Raw genomic sequence first — 17,364 nt, forward strand, 5'->3', positions numbered from 1 at the left:
CTTTGTCACCGACTTCTGGTGAAGGTAGGGTTCTTTTAGCAATGCTTTCAGCTTACCAGCTTATGTAAGTACTCTGTGTTGTTATTTTATGATCGTGTTCTATTCTCTTATCCCAATACGTGATCTTTGCCCTTTTCCGGCCCTGGTGCTGGTGTTGCCTGCCCTGCGCTGTGGTGGCCTCTCTCTTGGTCCTTCCTCGCTCTGTTTTGCCCCCTGCTCTTTCAGAAACAGATGTCCACACACCCTGTAATCACCATCAGTGGTCGACACCCTCACTGTACGCGACTGAAGTGAAGTACTGGGTCCGCCTCGTTAACCTGCCTGTGCTGTTTGCAGATATCTCAGTCACAATCACATTACAACTCTCAGACCTGGAGTATTCAAAGATTTACACCATCTAACCTGGCTGTAAGTATTCTAGCTTTTAGATCCCCTAGTAACAATCACTGTCTTAAGGATACACAACAGTGCTGTTTATGTAGCTCGTTTATTATTCTTACTCTTCTGATTGTCACAATCAGAAGATCACAATCACTTCTGATTGTCAGAAGTGCTTTACACAAAGAAATTCAGATAGTGGCATGCTTTTTCAGGTGGCCTTCTGGGACCAGTAGTGGGCTTGCTAAGCCATCTGTCCGTCCGTCCGTCCGTCCATCCATCCATCCATCTGTCCATCCGTCCTTCCGTCCGTCCATCCATCCGCCTGTCCGTCCATCGGTCCATCCGTCCGCCTATCCACCTCTACCTAGAGAAAGACTTCTCAATCTTGGCACTGTTGACATTTGGGGCTGAATAATCCCCTGTTGTTGGGACTGTCCTTTGCATTGTAGGAGGCTCTGCAATATCCCTGGCCTCTACCCACTGGATGCCAATAACATCTTTTCTCCACTTGTGACATCCAAAATGTCCCCAGACATTGCAAAATGACTCCTGGAGCCAAAACCGCCCTCTGTTGACCACCACTGACAGAGAAAGTGAGCAAGTTAAGGGCTATCCAATTTCTAGAGCATTTGTAGAAGAGTCTGGAAATATGATGGCTCCTGGTGTTTCCCTGCCCTCTGCTGAGCTACCAGCTCCACCCCAGACAGACTCCACGGGGTCTCCCACAGGTGCCTGTGCTTCTGTGTCACTTTTGCCCGTTTTCTGGAAGTCAGCCAGGCCTTGTTGAAAACCCAGGGTTTGGGCTTCACCAAGGCCCTTCTGAACGCCCTGGCCCTGCTGCTCCCTCTTAGGCAACTTTCTTAATCTTCCTGGGCCTCTTTCCTCACCTGTAAACTATAAACTATAACCATCACTCATTTTCAAGGCAGTTTTTTGAGATTCAGGTAACATAACACATATAAGGTGCTACCTGCAGAGTGCCTGGTACAGTAAGAGCCAGAGCTCAAAGGGACTGACTTGTTTTTCCTGGTCTGAGAAGTCTTCCGCCTTTGATGGAGTGCAGTCTTAACCACTTTTCCATCGCTTGTTTTAGCAGAAAATATTTGAGTTTTCCTTCTCTGACAGGTTTCTGCATTATGCAGGTTCCGGCTTTTGCAGGTTTTACTGTATATAGTAGGTGCTCAGTGTGAGCTCCCTGCTCTCAGTCCTGGCCTCACAGACCCCGGAGGGTAAGAGGAGTTACTATCTGCCTTCCAGAGCAAGCCCAGGAAAGGGGGCATATTTCTCTTCAGTCTCATTTCTTCTAATAAGAATACTATGTATCATTAATGACAGATTTAAATACACAAATATTTTCATTCTTTCACTGTAAAAGCTCGCTAAAAAAAAAATTGCCGTCAAGTCTAGGCCAACTCATGGCAACCCCAAGTATGTCAGAGTAGAACTGTGCCCCACAGGGTTTTCAATGGCTGATTTTTCAGAAGTAGTTCATCAGGCACTTCTAACAAGGTGCCTCTGGGACTTGAACTTCCAACTTCTGGTTAGCTGGATTAACTGTTTGCACCAGCCAGGAACTCCAAAGCTCTTTACCAATGGCTTAACATCCATTCATTTGTAGAGACTTGATTCAATGCATCATTTAAACACCCTGAGACCAAAGAAGCATTTGTAGTTTCCTAAGAATTCTGTTTTCTTAATTTGTACTTTAGATGAAGGTTTAAAGAACAAACTAGCTTCTCATTAAACAGTTAGTATACACACTGTTTCATGACACTGGTTGCCAACCCCACGACATGTCAACACGCTCCCTTCTCAATCTTGGGTTCCCTGTTACCAGCTTTCCTGTCCCCTCCTGCCTTCTCGTCCTTGTCCCTGGGCTGCTGTGCCCCTTTAGTCTCATTTTGGTTTATGGGCCTGTCTAATCTTTGGCTGAAGGGTGAATCTCGGGAGTGACTTCATTACTGAGCTAAAATGGTGTCTGGGGTCATACTCTTGGGGTTTCTCCAGTCTCTGTCAGACCAGCAAGTCTGGTCTTATTTTGTGAGTTAGAATTTTGTTCTACATTTTTCTACAGCTCTGCCCTGGGGTTTTGGGCGGGGTCCAGGACCCTGTATTGTGATCCCTGCCAGAGCAGTCAGTGGTGGTAGCTGGGCACCATTTAGTTGTGCTAGACTCAGTCTGGTGGAGGCTGTGGTAGATGTGGTCCACTAGTCCTTTGGATTAAAGGAATTGTTTTTCGACCATTCTTCATTCAGTCAATCAGAAGGTCAAAACATTAACTGGGCGCAGACGTGATCGCTAAGTACAGCTTGTGCTGTGCCCCAGATATCCAGAGGTGAAGGACGTAGTTTGGGTCACCAAGTCCAGTGGGAGCTGGGTGCAGGGAGAGAAAGCAGACAATTGGGATATGCGTAGACAAGTGCTTGAATGGGGAGCTGTGGGAATTTGGAAGGATAGTTGATCCATCCAAAAGGTGGAGGAAACGCTCTCTGACCGAAGAAACACCTGAGCTGAGCCCAGAAGCGCAGGTGTGTGTGGGAGGGAGGAGCCTCACAGGCCATTTATTTCTTTCCGACTTTATTTCACGAATGTCTCTGACATTGGAATGTTTCCCATACATCCTTTTCAGAATTCTAGATGACAACCCCATAGCCAGAATCTCACAACGGTCCTTTGCTGGATTGAATTCTTTGTTCTTCCTGTAAGTATTTATCTGCCATTCAATACAACAGTCTGTAAATTGCAGTGATGTCTAACGCTGGCTTACCGAAAGAGCCTTAAAGCAATCGAGCCCACTATAATCTTTTTATCAGTCAAAATGGTTCCTGGATTTCTAGTCTCAGTTACTGTTGCTACTTCCTGGTGTAGTTTCAAAGGGTATAGGCTGCCAAACCAGATTATAGCGTGTACTTTAAGCCTATTTTGGAGCTTTTTTTGGGGGGGGTCCCCTTTAATTGCTTTTAGTCTGCAGGCACATTTTTTAAAATAATATTTTATTGTGTTTTCAATTAAAGTTTTCACAGCAAATTAGGTTCCCATTTGACAATTTCTATATAAAATGTTCAGTGACATAAGTTCCATTTATCACAATGTGTCAACATTCTCATTAATTGCGTTCTGGTTGTTCCATTTCCAGTACTCTAATTTCCCTGCCCCGTTATCTTCTCATCTTTACTTCAGACCTTTTGGTCTCATATCAGTGGTTTTTTACTGGAGCACTATACACGCGGGCAATATCCTTTATTTTGTGTGCCAACCTGTTATTTTGCTAAAAGGTGACTTCAGGGGCTAGATTCCATTCAAGGTCTAAAGAGTATCTCAAGGTAATTGTCTCAGGGGGTCTTCTAGCCTCAACTGGCCCAGTAAGTCTGGACATTTTAAGAATTTGAGTTCTGTCTCACATTTTTCTCTCAGGCACATTTTTATTTGCAGTGGTTGGCCAAAGATAGTATTTATTTTTATCTATTAACCAACAAACAAAAAATCCAATCAGTTGCCATGGAGCTGATTCTGATTCATGGCAACCCTGTGTGTGTCAGAGCAGAACAGTGCTCCGTAGCGTTTTCATGTCTGTGACCTGAGATTGCCATGGCTTTCTTCCAAGGCACCTCTGGGTAGGTTTGAACTACCAACCTTTCAGTTAGTAGCCCACTGGTTAACCATATGTACCACCCAAACCGAAAAAACCAAACCCATTACTGTCGAGTCAATCCCGACTCATAGCAACCCTGTAGGACAGGGTAGAACTATTCCATAGGGTTTGCGAGGCTGTAAATTCTTTGGTTAGCAGCCGAGCTCTTAACCACTGTGCCACCAGGGCTCCCTGTGCCACCCAGGGACCCCTTTTGTATCTTTACTGACATTTAAATCTGATAGACATGCCGATGAGTGCAACTCTGACCACACTTTTCATAAAGGAAAACGTGCTGTGACCTGGTGAGAGTCAGTGAAGATTCCAAAGTCTTTGTGCCACCCCCGAGCTCTTCTCAGGATTCCGTTTTCACTGTTTATTACACACTGAAATGATTTACCAGCAGGGATTGTTACGTTCCTTTACAGCTGATTGTACAGCATAATTATTTCTCCATTTGTCAAAAGGGACCACAACACCATAAATGAATCGTGCAGTTTACCACGCTTATGGGTTGTTTTCTTGACTCGGATGCCCCTATTACCATTTCCTAGACTTAATAAGATTCCAATGGGGCCCTTTAGTATTGTAAATGATTAATGCTTCCCTTAAGAAGAAACTTTGGATGAATAGCGCTGGATATGATTGCAAATCCGAAGTTTACAAGGAAAGCTAAAATGAACTTAAATAGCTCCAATACAAACTTTTGTTTCATCTCATAAAATTAAAATACGAACATTGATTCCTAGGCTATGCATCATATTTATGTATTCATAGTTCCTTTGACAGTATCTGCTCCCTCAGGCTAGCCATATACATTTCTGAAGGGGTATGTATCCTCCTCCTGATATAGCCATCTTAATATATCAATAAACAGCCTCTGGTGGTGCAGTGGTTAAGCACTCAGCTGTTAGCCAAAAGGCTGGCAATTCACTCTAAGAGAGAAAGAACTGGCAATCTGCTTCTGTAGAGATTTACAGCCTTGGAAGCCCTATGGAGTAATTCTACTGTCATGTAGGGTCACTATAAATTGGAATCCACTCCATGACAACAGGTTCAGTTTTGGTTTAAGGTATCGATGTTAGTATGCAAGCTTCTAAATTGTGGAAACGATAATAATACTGTCCTTCAAGTGGCACGCCACTGTGTTTCTAATTAGTTTCTTCTCTGTTTAAAGGTCTATGGTTAATAACTACTTAGAAGCCCTTCCCAATCAGATGTGTGCCCGAATGCCTCAGCTCAACTGGATGTAAGTATGCTCCTAAGATCTTAGTGATGACCTGCCCAGGTTAGAGAAATCAGCCCTGAAGTTAATTCGAGATGGCATAAAAAGACCATGATTTTCTAAGGAGCCCTGGTGGCACTATGGTTAAGTGCTCAGATGCCAACCAAAAGATTGACGGTTCAAACTCACCCAGTGGCTTCGCAGGAAAAAGCCCTGGTGATCTGCTCACGTAAAGATGACAGCCTAGGAAACTCTATGGGGCAGTTCTACTCTGTCACATGGGGTTGCTGTGAGTCAGAATCGGCTTGATGGCACCCAACAACAACGACATGATCTTTCCCAAATCCAGACCTGATCGTGTTACCTCCTGGCCTAAAACCTTGTGAGCGTTTCCACAGACATGAGGTAACCATCACCCTTCCTCCTTGAGCACCTGAAAACCCAAAAAAACTCACCCTGTCGAGTCTATTCCAACTCATAGCGACCATATAGGACAGAGTAGAACTGCCCCATAGGGTCTTTAGCAGCTGAGCTCTTAACCACTGTACCACCAGGGCTCCAGATGAAGGATCCAAAAAATCCAAACCCATCGCTGTCAAGTCCAACTCACAGCAACCCTATAAGGACAGAGTAGAACTACCCTGTAGGGTTTCCGAGGAATGACTGGTGAATCCCAACTGCCGACACTTTGGTTAGCAGCTGAGCTCTTAACCGCTGCACCACAAGCATATGGATAGGCAAAATCCACTACCGTCGAGTTGATTCTGACTCATAGTGACCCTATAGGACAGGGAAGAACTGCCCCATAGGGTTTCCAAGGCTATGAATTTTTACAGAAGCAGATTGCCATATCTTTCTCCCAGGTAGCAACTGGTGGGTTCAAATCGCCGAACTTTTGGTTGGCAGCCGAGTACTTACCCACTGCACCACCAGGGCTCCTGAGACCCCTTGTTTTCTACCCCGTAGCCCTCTAGTTCTGCTCTTGTCCCTCCTCCACAGGCCTCTTCCTTCCAGATGTACGGAATGACCGCTTCCACAATTGGTTCCCTGGGTACAGGTTGTCTCTTCGACCTGAAAAGTTTCGCTCCATTATTCTTTTGGCTAACTCCAACGCTTCCTTCAAAAGTCAGCCCTACATTGCCTTGCCCAGGAAGCCATTCCTGACACATTGTCCAGCTCCAGAGATGTCCCTGAACGCCCACTGCACCAGGCGCAAACCTCCACTTTGCCGCCATGTCCTGCAGCTCACACCTGTCTCACAGTGTATTGACAGCTACTGATTTCTTGCTTGTGTCTCCTCTGATGTTTCCTGGGTTCTGTGAGGGCAGAAAGCTCCAGTATCTCCAGGGTTAGCACAATGACTGGCACACAGTAGATGCTCAATGAACATCTGTTCAATGGCTCTGCTAAACCGCTTCCACCCCTTGTTAGCCTTTACTTATGCCTAACCGGGCGACGTTTCATTTTGTTGTACCCAGGGTCGCTATGAGTCATAACTGACTCAGCAGCATTAACAACAACAATAACGTGGTTTTAAAGGAAGTCCCTAGGTGGTGCAATGGTTAAGCACTCAGCTGCTAACCAAAAGGTTGGTGGTTTGAACCCACCAGTGGCTCCAAGGGAGAAAAGATTTGACAGTCTGCTTCCATAAAGATTACAGCCTAGGAAACCCTATGGGGCTGTTCTGCTCTGTCACATGGGCTCACTAGGAGTTGGAATGGACTTGACGGCACACCACCACCAGCACCATGCCTGTTGGAACATTCATTCATGGCTTCACCACCTATACCCGCCATTCCCCATCTCATGTACGCCATCTCCTGGGATAGCCAGGACTGTCACAGCGGTTTCCTGTGAAAAGGCTGACTGTGCCATTCCTGAGAACTCTTCTCAGTGTCAAATCCAGGGATCAGTACAGATGAGATGATACAATTGTAGTACTTCAGCTTGATCCTCTCTGGACTCAGCTCAGGATTTCTTGTTACGATGCTATTAGGAGGGAGGAAGGAATCCCACCAGTAGGAGGAATTTTCTGGATCCTCTGTATCTTCTTGACCAGCTCCCCCTACGGTGAGGGCTTGTGCTCCATCTCTCTAGGCTTCAGGCAACAAGTGCAGCTGCTAACAAGCCCTTGCACACCTTTAAGGTGTTTCCTCAGCAGGAGGCAGCTGTGTGGTTATAACCTGCCCCGTGACAGCACTGCCCTGGCCCCTTACCTCTGCCATCCCACTCAGATATTACGCCTCCACTAGAGCCCTGGTGGCACAGTGGTTAAAGAGCTCAGCTGCTAAGTAAAAAGTCAGCAGTTTGAATCCACCAGCTGCTCCTTGGAAACCCTATGGGACAGTTCTGCTCTGTCCTGTAGGGTCCATACAAGTTGGAATTGACTCAACGGCAACGGGTTTTTTTGGGGGACATGTACAGGCAGGCCACAAACCATGGCACTTTTAGGCAATTGCTATTTATCTCTACCAATTTATTCCAAACCCAGCTATTTTTGCTCCATTTTTCTCAGTTCTGAGAAGAATGAGTTGCCATCAAGTCATGGTGACGCCATGTGTGCAGAGTAGAATTGTGCTCCATTGGGTTTTCCAAGGCTGAGTTTTTGGAAATAGATCTCCAGTCTTCTTTTGAGGTGCCTCTGGGTGGACTCAAACCTCCAACTTTTTTGTTAACAGCTGAGCGTGTTAACCGTTTGCACCATGGTTGTTGTTGTTGTGTGCCATTGAGTCAATCTCGACTCATCACGTGACCCTGTGTGACAGAGTAGACCTGCCCCATTTGGTTTTCTAGGCTGTGATCTTTATGGGAACAGATCATCAGGTCTTTCTCCAGCTGAGCCACGGGGCATGTTAGAACTGCTAATCTTTCAATTAACAGCTGAACATTTAACTTTGGGTCACCAGGGCTCCTTTAATAAATAATAGTCACTGTTACTATGGTTGAATAATATTATGACAACTGGTGGCCTGGTACCCAGCATGAAGGACTCTCTCTAAATGTTAGGCTGCCCTTTCCCTCAATTCTATTAAGTTTTAACATTAATTGAAAGGACAAAAGATGCATAATATTTATTATACTAACCCTGCAATAATGAGAAGGCAAGCATAGTAAAACTTGGAATGAAGTCAAAATAAAGTTCAGAACTCTTATACCAACAAAAGTATTTTATCCCAGTACCTCTAGACAGAGGATTTGCACAAAAAAATTAAAAAAAAAATTTTTTTTTTCATTCTTGCCTTTCAGGGATTTGGAAGGCAATCGAATCAAGTATCTTTCAAACTCCACCTTTCTGTCCTGCAGTTCGCTCACAGTGCTGTAAGTATATAAAGGGCTTCGTAAAGGAGAGGAAAACCAACAGACTCAGAAATCAAAAGGAAACATTGACAAAAAAAAGCATAAAGTAGTGTTTTCTTTACAGTTTTGGCATAAATTGGAATACGATGAAAAGCCCACACTGATTTGTTGGCTTTGATGGTGGCGCTGAGCCTTAACTTCGGCCTCCAGCCTGCTCTCCCAGTTTCTGAAGGCAGTGATTATTTCTGGGCACCCTCTCAGTTCAGCTCTCCCTGGAAGCTCCAATTTCCTAACCCCAAGGTCAACAATAATATCAGAGAATGTGTGTGGAAGTGGTTAGCTCTCCAGTGATTGGGGCAGTGGTGGTCCACTGGGAGAATTCTCGCCTTTCACGTGGGAGACCTGGGTTCGAGTCCCAGCCGGGGCACCTCGCACACAGCCACCACCTGTCGTCAGTGGAGACTTGCGTGTTGCTGTGAGGCTGCTGAACAGGTTTCAGCGGAGCTCCCGGACTGAGGTGGACTAGGAAGAAAGGCCTGGCAATCTCCTTCTGAGTCAGCCAATGAATACCCCATGGATCACAACTTTCTGCTCGCCAGCTGACCATGGGCAGGGTCAGGTGGTGTTTGGTCCCTTGTGCATGGGGTCACCATGTGTCAGGGGCCCACTTGACAGCAGCTAACAACATACAACAGTTAGTTGTTACTGTCAGGGGCACTTATCACATGACATCTCTCTCCCTAAATGGAAAAAAAAATTTTTTTTTTTTTATAAGAGAGAAAACAGTTGATATATTCCAACTGGCTAAGGGTTCTAACTGGTGATTCTAACTGGTGATTATGTTGTTTTTTATAGGGAGTGGGGAGGCAGAGAGATTGGTCCATTGGTACATCTACACTAGTAAGCTTAAAAACACAAGGGTTTTTAAATTTTGTTTTAATGTGTAGTAAGTACCTAGTAAGATTTATCAGTTGAATGAGTATTTGAAAGGAAAGATGGAAGAAGAAAAAAAGGAGAGTGTGTTTGTAGTATTCTAACCACTTCTCTCCAACAAGCCAGGAGATAGAGCTTACCGTCAGACCGCGTATTTATTGGCATATTTCTGGAGAAAAGAGGCTATTCCCTTTACGGGATACAGAGTGCATTCTTTTTCGCACGGATGATTGATGAGAGGAGACTGGAGGACTAAACAAATTCCGCCCAAAACCAGATACTGTGGAGTCAGTCTCGACTCATGACAGCCCCATTTGGGTCAGAGTAGAACCGCACTCCATAGGGTTTTCAATATGGATTTTTTAGCAGTAGATTGCCAGACCTTTCTTCCAAGGTGCCTCTGGAGGGTCTCAATCTTCCAATCTTTCAGGTAGCAGCCAAGCTTCTTAACTGTTTGCACCATCATGCTTGTTAGTAGGTGCCATTGAGTCCATTTCGACTCATAGCGACCCCATGTGATAGAGTAGAACTGGCCCATAGGGTTTCCTAGTCTATAACCTTTAGGGAAGCAGATCGCCATGGCACTGCAAGGTGGATTGGAACTGACAACCCTCCAAATTATCTTCTGTTTGTGTAGCTCCACAGAGTTTTGAATCACTTTCTTTATCTCATTTGTTAACACCCTGTGAAGCAGCTAGCAGCTGGCCCCCTCCTTGTGCCATTTGTCTTAGAGGATTCCTGTTTGTAAACAAAGGCAGTTAGGATCACGATCTGCCCCCAGATTTAAAATTTGTGTGTGGTCCTGGAAACTGCTCTGACGCTGATTCAGCCTTGCTCTTCCCTGTTCTTTTCCCTTAAGGGAAAAGCGCCTTAAATGGAGTCCTTTCCAATCCTTCACAGGGAATTATTAACGGGGTCAAAATGTGACATTATATGGAGCCCTGGTGGCACAGTGGTTAAGCGCTTGGCTGCTAACCAAAAGGCTGGCAGGTCGGCAGTTCAAATCCACCAGCAGCTCCTCGTGAGAAGGATGCAGTGATCTGCTTCCATAAAGATGACAGCCTTGGAAACCCCGTAGGGCAGTTCTACTCTGTCCTGTAGGGCTGCTATGAGTAAGAATCAACTGGATGACGGTGGGTACACTGGGAAAGAAACAATTTCTAAAATGGTCTGCTGATGGCAGTCACCCCTGGAGGGAGCTGTGGGTGGACATGCCTGGAGCTGCACACCTCAATGAGAGAAATGGCGCCTTCTCTTCCTCACCAGCCTCCCTCTGAGACATCAAAGGGGAGCTATCAAGCCACACCTGGATCAATGGCGTCTCCCAATGGGGACTGATCATTAAAGCAGACGACACCCAACAGTGTTGACTCTCCACATGTCTTGCAGGTTCCTGCCTAGAAATCAAATTGATTTTGTTCCAGAGAAGACATTCTCCTCATTACAAAATTTAGGAGAACTGTAAGTAGCATTGTCTATTAGAAAAACATGATTGGGTCTTCTGAGATTATAAATTTAAATGACAAGTGAGACTGTTTTTTCCAGAGTAGCAATCAAAGTTCTGCATTGTTTTTGTTGTTGTTGTTAGATGCTGTCGAGTCAGTTCCAACTCGCAGCGACCCCAAGTAGAACAGAACAAAACCCTGACCCGTTCTGTCCCATCCTCACAATCATTGCTATGTTTGAGCCCATTGTTGCAGCCGCTGTGTCAACCAACTGGTTAAGGGTCTTCCTCTTTTCCGCTGACCCTCTACTTTACCAGGCATGATGTCCTTCTCCAGGGACTGGTCCCTCCTGATAACATGTCCGAAAAATCCTGTATACTACTAGATATTAAAAACCAAGTAAGAAATTAATACTATCCTAAAGTCAAAAGTACATTAAAATCCGATGGTGTGCTTAATATGAATTTAACGTACTCTAGTTTCCCTATTTTCTTTGGAGGACTTCGTATAAATATTGCCATAGCTCCTTGAAGGAGCCTTGGTTGTACAGTGGTTAAGCTCTCGGCTGCTAACCAAGACGTCAGCAATTTGAACCCTGCAGCCACTCTGTGGGAGAAAAATGTGGTAATCTGCTTCTGTAAAGAAGGACATCAACTCTACGGCAATGCGTTTGTTTGTTTGTTTTGTCTATGTCCTTAAATGCAGGGATCATGTCTCATTTATACATATATTGTCGTCGTTAGGTGCCACTGAGTCACTTTTTGACTCGTAGTCAACACTGTAGGCAGAGTAGAACTGCCCCACAGGGTTTACTAGGCTGTGATCTTATAGGAGCAGATGGCCAGGTCTTTTTCCTGCGATGCCACTCATTGGGAACCACCAGCCTTTCGGATAATAGTAGCCAATTGCTTAACCATTGTGCCGCCATGTTGTGTATACATATACACATATTACACATACACGTTACATATAAATACACATGATACATATTACGTACACATATACACACATTACATTCACATATACACACATTACATAAACACATGTGACATATATGCACATATATTACATAGACACATTACATATAAATACACATGATACATGTTACATATACATATGTTACATATACATATTCATATGATACGCGTTACATATACATACACACATGTTGCATACACATACACACGTTACGTTTACATATATGCGTTACATATAGATGCACATGATACATATTAAATATACGTATACACTACACATACATACACACATGTTACATATACACAAACACATGTTACATATACATACACAAATATTACATATACACGCATTACATGTACATACGCATGTATTACATATATACGTATGTTACATATACATGCGCACACGTTACATGTACGTATACACACGTTACACATACATATACACACATGTTACATATACAGATACACATGTTACGTATATACCTACACATGTTACATATGCATCTCCAATGGTTGAAGTATGCCTAACGCTCAGTAATTGTTCATTGACTGACTGACTGACTGACTGACTGACTGACTGGGAAAATAACTAATCAATGCAATAGAACAAAGCAATGGACATGCTATTATCCCTTGAGAATTATGATCTCTGGGGCAGGGGAAGCAAACACAAATGTTTAGAATGAAGATTAGACTCCATTAAAAATATTCAGAGGGCATATGTAACTTTTTCTGTTCAAATCTGCATATACTTTGTAGATCTAAGCCTTTTAAAAACCGCCTGTCCGGCTATTAGGACATTGTTACTTCCCTAATTGTGCATTGTTAGGCATTAATACGGAATCTGTTACATTACATATAGCAGTGATTCACGTAGAGAATTCCCCTCGTCATCTGAAGCCTTAGAGTGGAAACTGATCTCCCAGTTAACCTCACCCCCATCCTTTATACTTTGTTCTGAACTCCAGAAACGACAGGAAAAACAACGCAGAGTAATTTGAAAAAGTAATTTACCAATAATTAAGATAATTCAATCTAACTAATGACAGTCCTAAGTAAAATCCACAAATATTTACTAAGTGCCTAGTATGTGTAATGCAAGGAGCCCTGCTAGCTCTCAGCTGTTAACCAAAAGATTGGTGGTTCAAACCTACTCAGCAGCAGAAAAGACCTAGTGATCTGCTCCTGTAAAAATTAAAAACCAGAAACCCATTTTCACTGAGCTGAGTCAATTCCAACTCATGACAACCCTGTAGGACAGAGTAGAACTGTTTCCAATGCTGTAATCTTAATGGAAACAGGTCGCCAGGTCTTTCTCCAGCAGAGCTGTTGGTGGGTTCTAGCCAGTGACCAGGCTCTAGCCAGGCACCACCAGGGCTCCTCTTCCTCTAAGATTACAGCCTAGAAAACCCTATGCGGGCAGTTTTACTCTGTCATAGGGGATCGCTATGAGTCGCAGTCAACTCTACGGCACTAACAATGGCATGCTCAATGCAGTGTATTTAAAAAAAAAAAAAACCCAGTGCAGTGTATTAGAACTGAACATATCATCAGTTTACCGCAAAAATTAAAGGCAGCTCACTCGGAAGGGTCTTTCTTGCAGGAAGGATACAGGTTACGGAGGTGGTATGAAGGAGCAGCCCAGGACTAACAGGGGCGTGTCTTATACACAACTTTAAGGAAACAGTGGTATGAAGACAACATTTGTTTTTTTTCTTTCTTCTTTAGGTTTAAAAAAAAATATTGTGTTTTAGGTAAAAAAATGACGTGGCAAATTAGGTTTCCACTTAACAACTTTTATATAGCTTGTTCCATGACACTGGTTACATATTTCGCAATGTGTCAACATTCTCATTATTTCCATTTTTTTGTTCTGTTTCCATTAATCTAGCTTCCTTGCCCCTCCTTAGCTTCTCATCTTTGTTTTAGGGTAAATGTTGACCTTTGGTCTCGTGTTGTGTTGTTGTTAGGCGCTGTCAAGTTGGTTCTGACTCATAGCAACCCTGTGTACCACAGAATGAAACACTGCCTGGTCCTGCACCATGCTCACAATTGTTATGCTTGAGCCCATTGTTGCAGCCACTGTGTCAATCCGTCTCATTGAGGGTCTTCCTCTCTTTCTCTGACCCTTTACTTTACCAAGCATGATGTCCTTCTCCAGGGACTGATCCTTCTTGACAACAAGTCCCAAGTATATAAGATGCAGTCACGCCATCCTTGCTTCTAAGGAACATTCTGGTTGTACTTCTTCCAAGACAGATTTGTTCATACTTTTGACAGTCCATGGTATATTCAGTATTCTTTGACAATGCCACAATTCAAGGCATCAATTCTTCGGTCTTCCTTATTCACTGTCCACCTTTCACATTCATATGAGGTGATTGAAAATACCATGGCTTGGGTCAGGCACATCTTAGTCTTCAGGGTGACATCTTTACTTTTCAACACTTTAAAGAGGTCTTTTGCAGCGGATTTGCCCAATGCAATGAGTCTTTTGATTTCCTGGCTGCTGTTCCGTGGGTGTTGATTGTGGATCCAAGTAAAATGAAATCCTTGACAACCTCAATCTTTTCTCCATTTATCATGATGTTGTTTATTGGTCCAGTTGTGAGGATTTTTGTTTTCTTTATGTTGAGGTGTAATCCATAACTGAAGGCTGTGGTCTTTGATCTTCATCAGTAAGTGCTTCAAGTTCTCTTCATTTTCAGCAAGCAAGGTCATGTCCTCTGCTTGACACAGGTTGTTAATGAGTCTGTCTCCAATCCTGATGCCCTGTTCCTCTTCATATAGTCCAGCTTCTTGTATTATTTGCTCAGCATACAGATTGAATAGGCATGGTGAAAGAATACAACCCTGACACACACCTTTCCTGACTTTAAACCACGCAGCATCTCCTTGCTCTGTCCAAACAACTGCCTCTTGATCTATGTAAAGGATCCTCATAAGTACAATTAAGTGTTCTGGAATTCCCATTCTTCCCAATGTTATCCATAATTAGTTATGATCCACACAGTCAAATGCCTCTGCATAGTCAATAAAACACAGGTAAACATCCTTCTGGTATTCTCTGCTTTCAGCCAGGATCCATCTGACATCAGCAATGATATCCCTGGTTCCACGTCCTCTTCTGAATCTGGCCTGAATTTCTGGCAGTTCCCTGTTGATATACTGCTGTAGCCATTTTTGAATGATCTTCAGCAAAATTTTTCTTGCATGTGACATTAATGATATTGTTCAATAATTTCCACATTTGGTTGGATCACCTTTCTTGGGAATAGGCATAAATATGGATCTCTTCCAGTCAGATGGCCAGTTAGCTGTCTTCCATATTTCTTGGCATAGACGAGTGAGCACCTCCAACGCTGCATCTGTTTGTTGAAACATCTCAATTGATATTCTGTCAATTCCTGGAGCCTTGTTTTTCGCCAATGTCTTCAGTGCAGCTTGGACTTCTTCCTTCATTACCATCGGTTCCTGATCATATGCTACCTCTTGAAATGATTGAACATGTCCAAGTCATCTAGTGCTGCTATAATAGAAATACCATAAGTGGATGGCTTTAACAAAGAGAAATTAATTTCTTCACAGTAAAGTAGGCTAAAAGTCCAAATTCAGGGTGTCAGCTCCAAGGGAAGGCTTTCTCTCTCTGTCTGCTCTGGAGGAAGGTCCTTTTCCTCAAACTTCCCCTGGCCGAGGAGCTTCTCAGGCACAGGGACCCTGGGTCCAAAGGACACGCTCTGCTCCTGGCACTGCTATCTTGGTGGTATGAGGCACCCAACTCTCTGCTTGCTTCTCTTTCCTTTTTAAATCTTGAGAGATAAAAGGTGGTGCAGGCCATACCCCAGGGAAACTCCCTTTATATTGGATCAAGGATGTGACCTAGGTAGGGGTGGTGTTACAATCCCACCCTAGTTCTTTTTAACATAAAATTACAATCACAAAATGGAGGACAACCACAGAATACTGGGAATCATGGCTTAACTAAGTTGATACACACATTTTTGGGGGGACATAATTCAATCCATGACAAACGTCATCCAATTCTTTTTCGTATAATGACTCTGTGTATTCCTTCTATCTTCTTTTGATGCTTCCTGCATCATTTAATAATTTCCTTGTGTAATCCTTCACTGTTGCAACTCTAGGCTTGAGTTTTTTCTTCAGTTCTTTCAGCTTGAGAAATGCCGAGGGCGTATCTTCCCTTTTGGTTTTCTATCTCCAGCTTTTTGCCCATGTCATTGTAACACTTTATTTTGTCTTCTCAAGCCACGCTTTGAAATCTTTTGTTCACTTCTTCTACTTCATTATTTCTTCATTTTGCTTTAGATGCTCGACATTCAAGAGCAAGTTTCAGAGTCTCTTCGGACATCCATTTTGGTCTTTTCTTTCTTTCCTGTCTTTTTAATGACCTCTTCTTTTCTTCATGTATGATGTGCTTGATGTCATTCCACAACTCGTCTGGTCTTCAGTCATTAGTGTTTAACACGTCAAATCTGTTCTTAAGATGGTCTCTAAATTCAGGTGCGATATACTTAAGGTCATACTTTGGCTCTTGCCAACTTGTTCTAATTTTCCTCAGGTTCAACTTGAACTTGAATATGAGCAATTGATGGTCTGTTTCACACTTGGCCCCTGGCCTTGTTCTGACTGATAATATTGAGCTTTTCTATCTCTCTTTCCACAGGTGTAGTCGATCTGATTCCTGTGTATCTGTCTGACGAGGTCCATGGGTATGGTCACCGTTTATGTTGGTGAAAGAAGGTATTTGCAATGAAGACGTCATTGGTCTCGTAAAAGTCTATCATGCAATCTCCGGCATAATTTCTATCACCAAGGCGATATTTTCCAACTACTTATCCTTCTTCTTTGTTTCTAACTTTTGCATTCCAATCACCAGTAATTATCAATTATCAATGCATCCTGATTGCATGTTCGATCAATTTCAGACAGCAGAAGCTGGTAAAAATCTTTAATTTCTTCATCTTTGGCCTTAGTGGTTGGTGCATAAATTTGAATAATAGTCGTATTGCCTGGTCTTCCTTGTGGGCGTATGGATGTTATTCTTTCACTGACAGTGTTGTACTTCAGGATATATCTTGAAATGTTCTTTTTGACAATGAATGCAACACCATTCCTCTTCAAATTGTCATTCTCAGCATAGTAGACCACATGATTGTCTGATTGAAGATGGCCAGTGCCAGTCCATTTCAGCTCACTGATGCCTAGGATATCAATGTTTATTCGTTCCATTTCATTTTTGACTATTTCCAATTTTCCTAGATTCATACTTTGTACATTCCAGGTTCCAATTATTAATGGATGTTTGCAGCTGTTTCTTCTCATCTTGAGTCGTGCTGCAATCAGCAAATGAAGGTCCCAAAAGCTTGATTCCATCTACATCATTAAGGTTGACTCTACTTTGAGGAGGCAGCTCTTCCCCAGTCGTCTTTTGAGTGCCTTCCAACCTGGGGG

At 43.3% G+C, this 17,364-nt stretch overlaps 1 protein-coding gene across 1 annotated transcript in view; it reads left to right on the forward strand.

The window, feature by feature from the left end:
- The window catches only part of RXFP2 (relaxin family peptide receptor 2), a 76,513-nt gene that overhangs the window by 41,762 nt on the left and 17,387 nt on the right, over window positions 1–17,364 (forward strand). The window contains exons 8-12 of the mRNA XM_049853078.1: window positions 337–408; window positions 3,011–3,082; window positions 5,190–5,261; window positions 8,484–8,555; window positions 10,857–10,928. Of these exons, the coding sequence (XP_049709035.1) occupies window positions 337–408; window positions 3,011–3,082; window positions 5,190–5,261; window positions 8,484–8,555; window positions 10,857–10,928 (360 nt within the window). The remainder of the gene's footprint in view (window positions 1–336; window positions 409–3,010; window positions 3,083–5,189; window positions 5,262–8,483; window positions 8,556–10,856; window positions 10,929–17,364) is intronic.

The sequence above is a fragment of the Elephas maximus genome, chromosome 14 (genome assembly GCF_024166365.1).
Source record: "Elephas maximus indicus isolate mEleMax1 chromosome 14, mEleMax1 primary haplotype, whole genome shotgun sequence".
NCBI lineage: Eukaryota > Metazoa > Chordata > Mammalia > Proboscidea > Elephantidae > Elephas > Elephas maximus.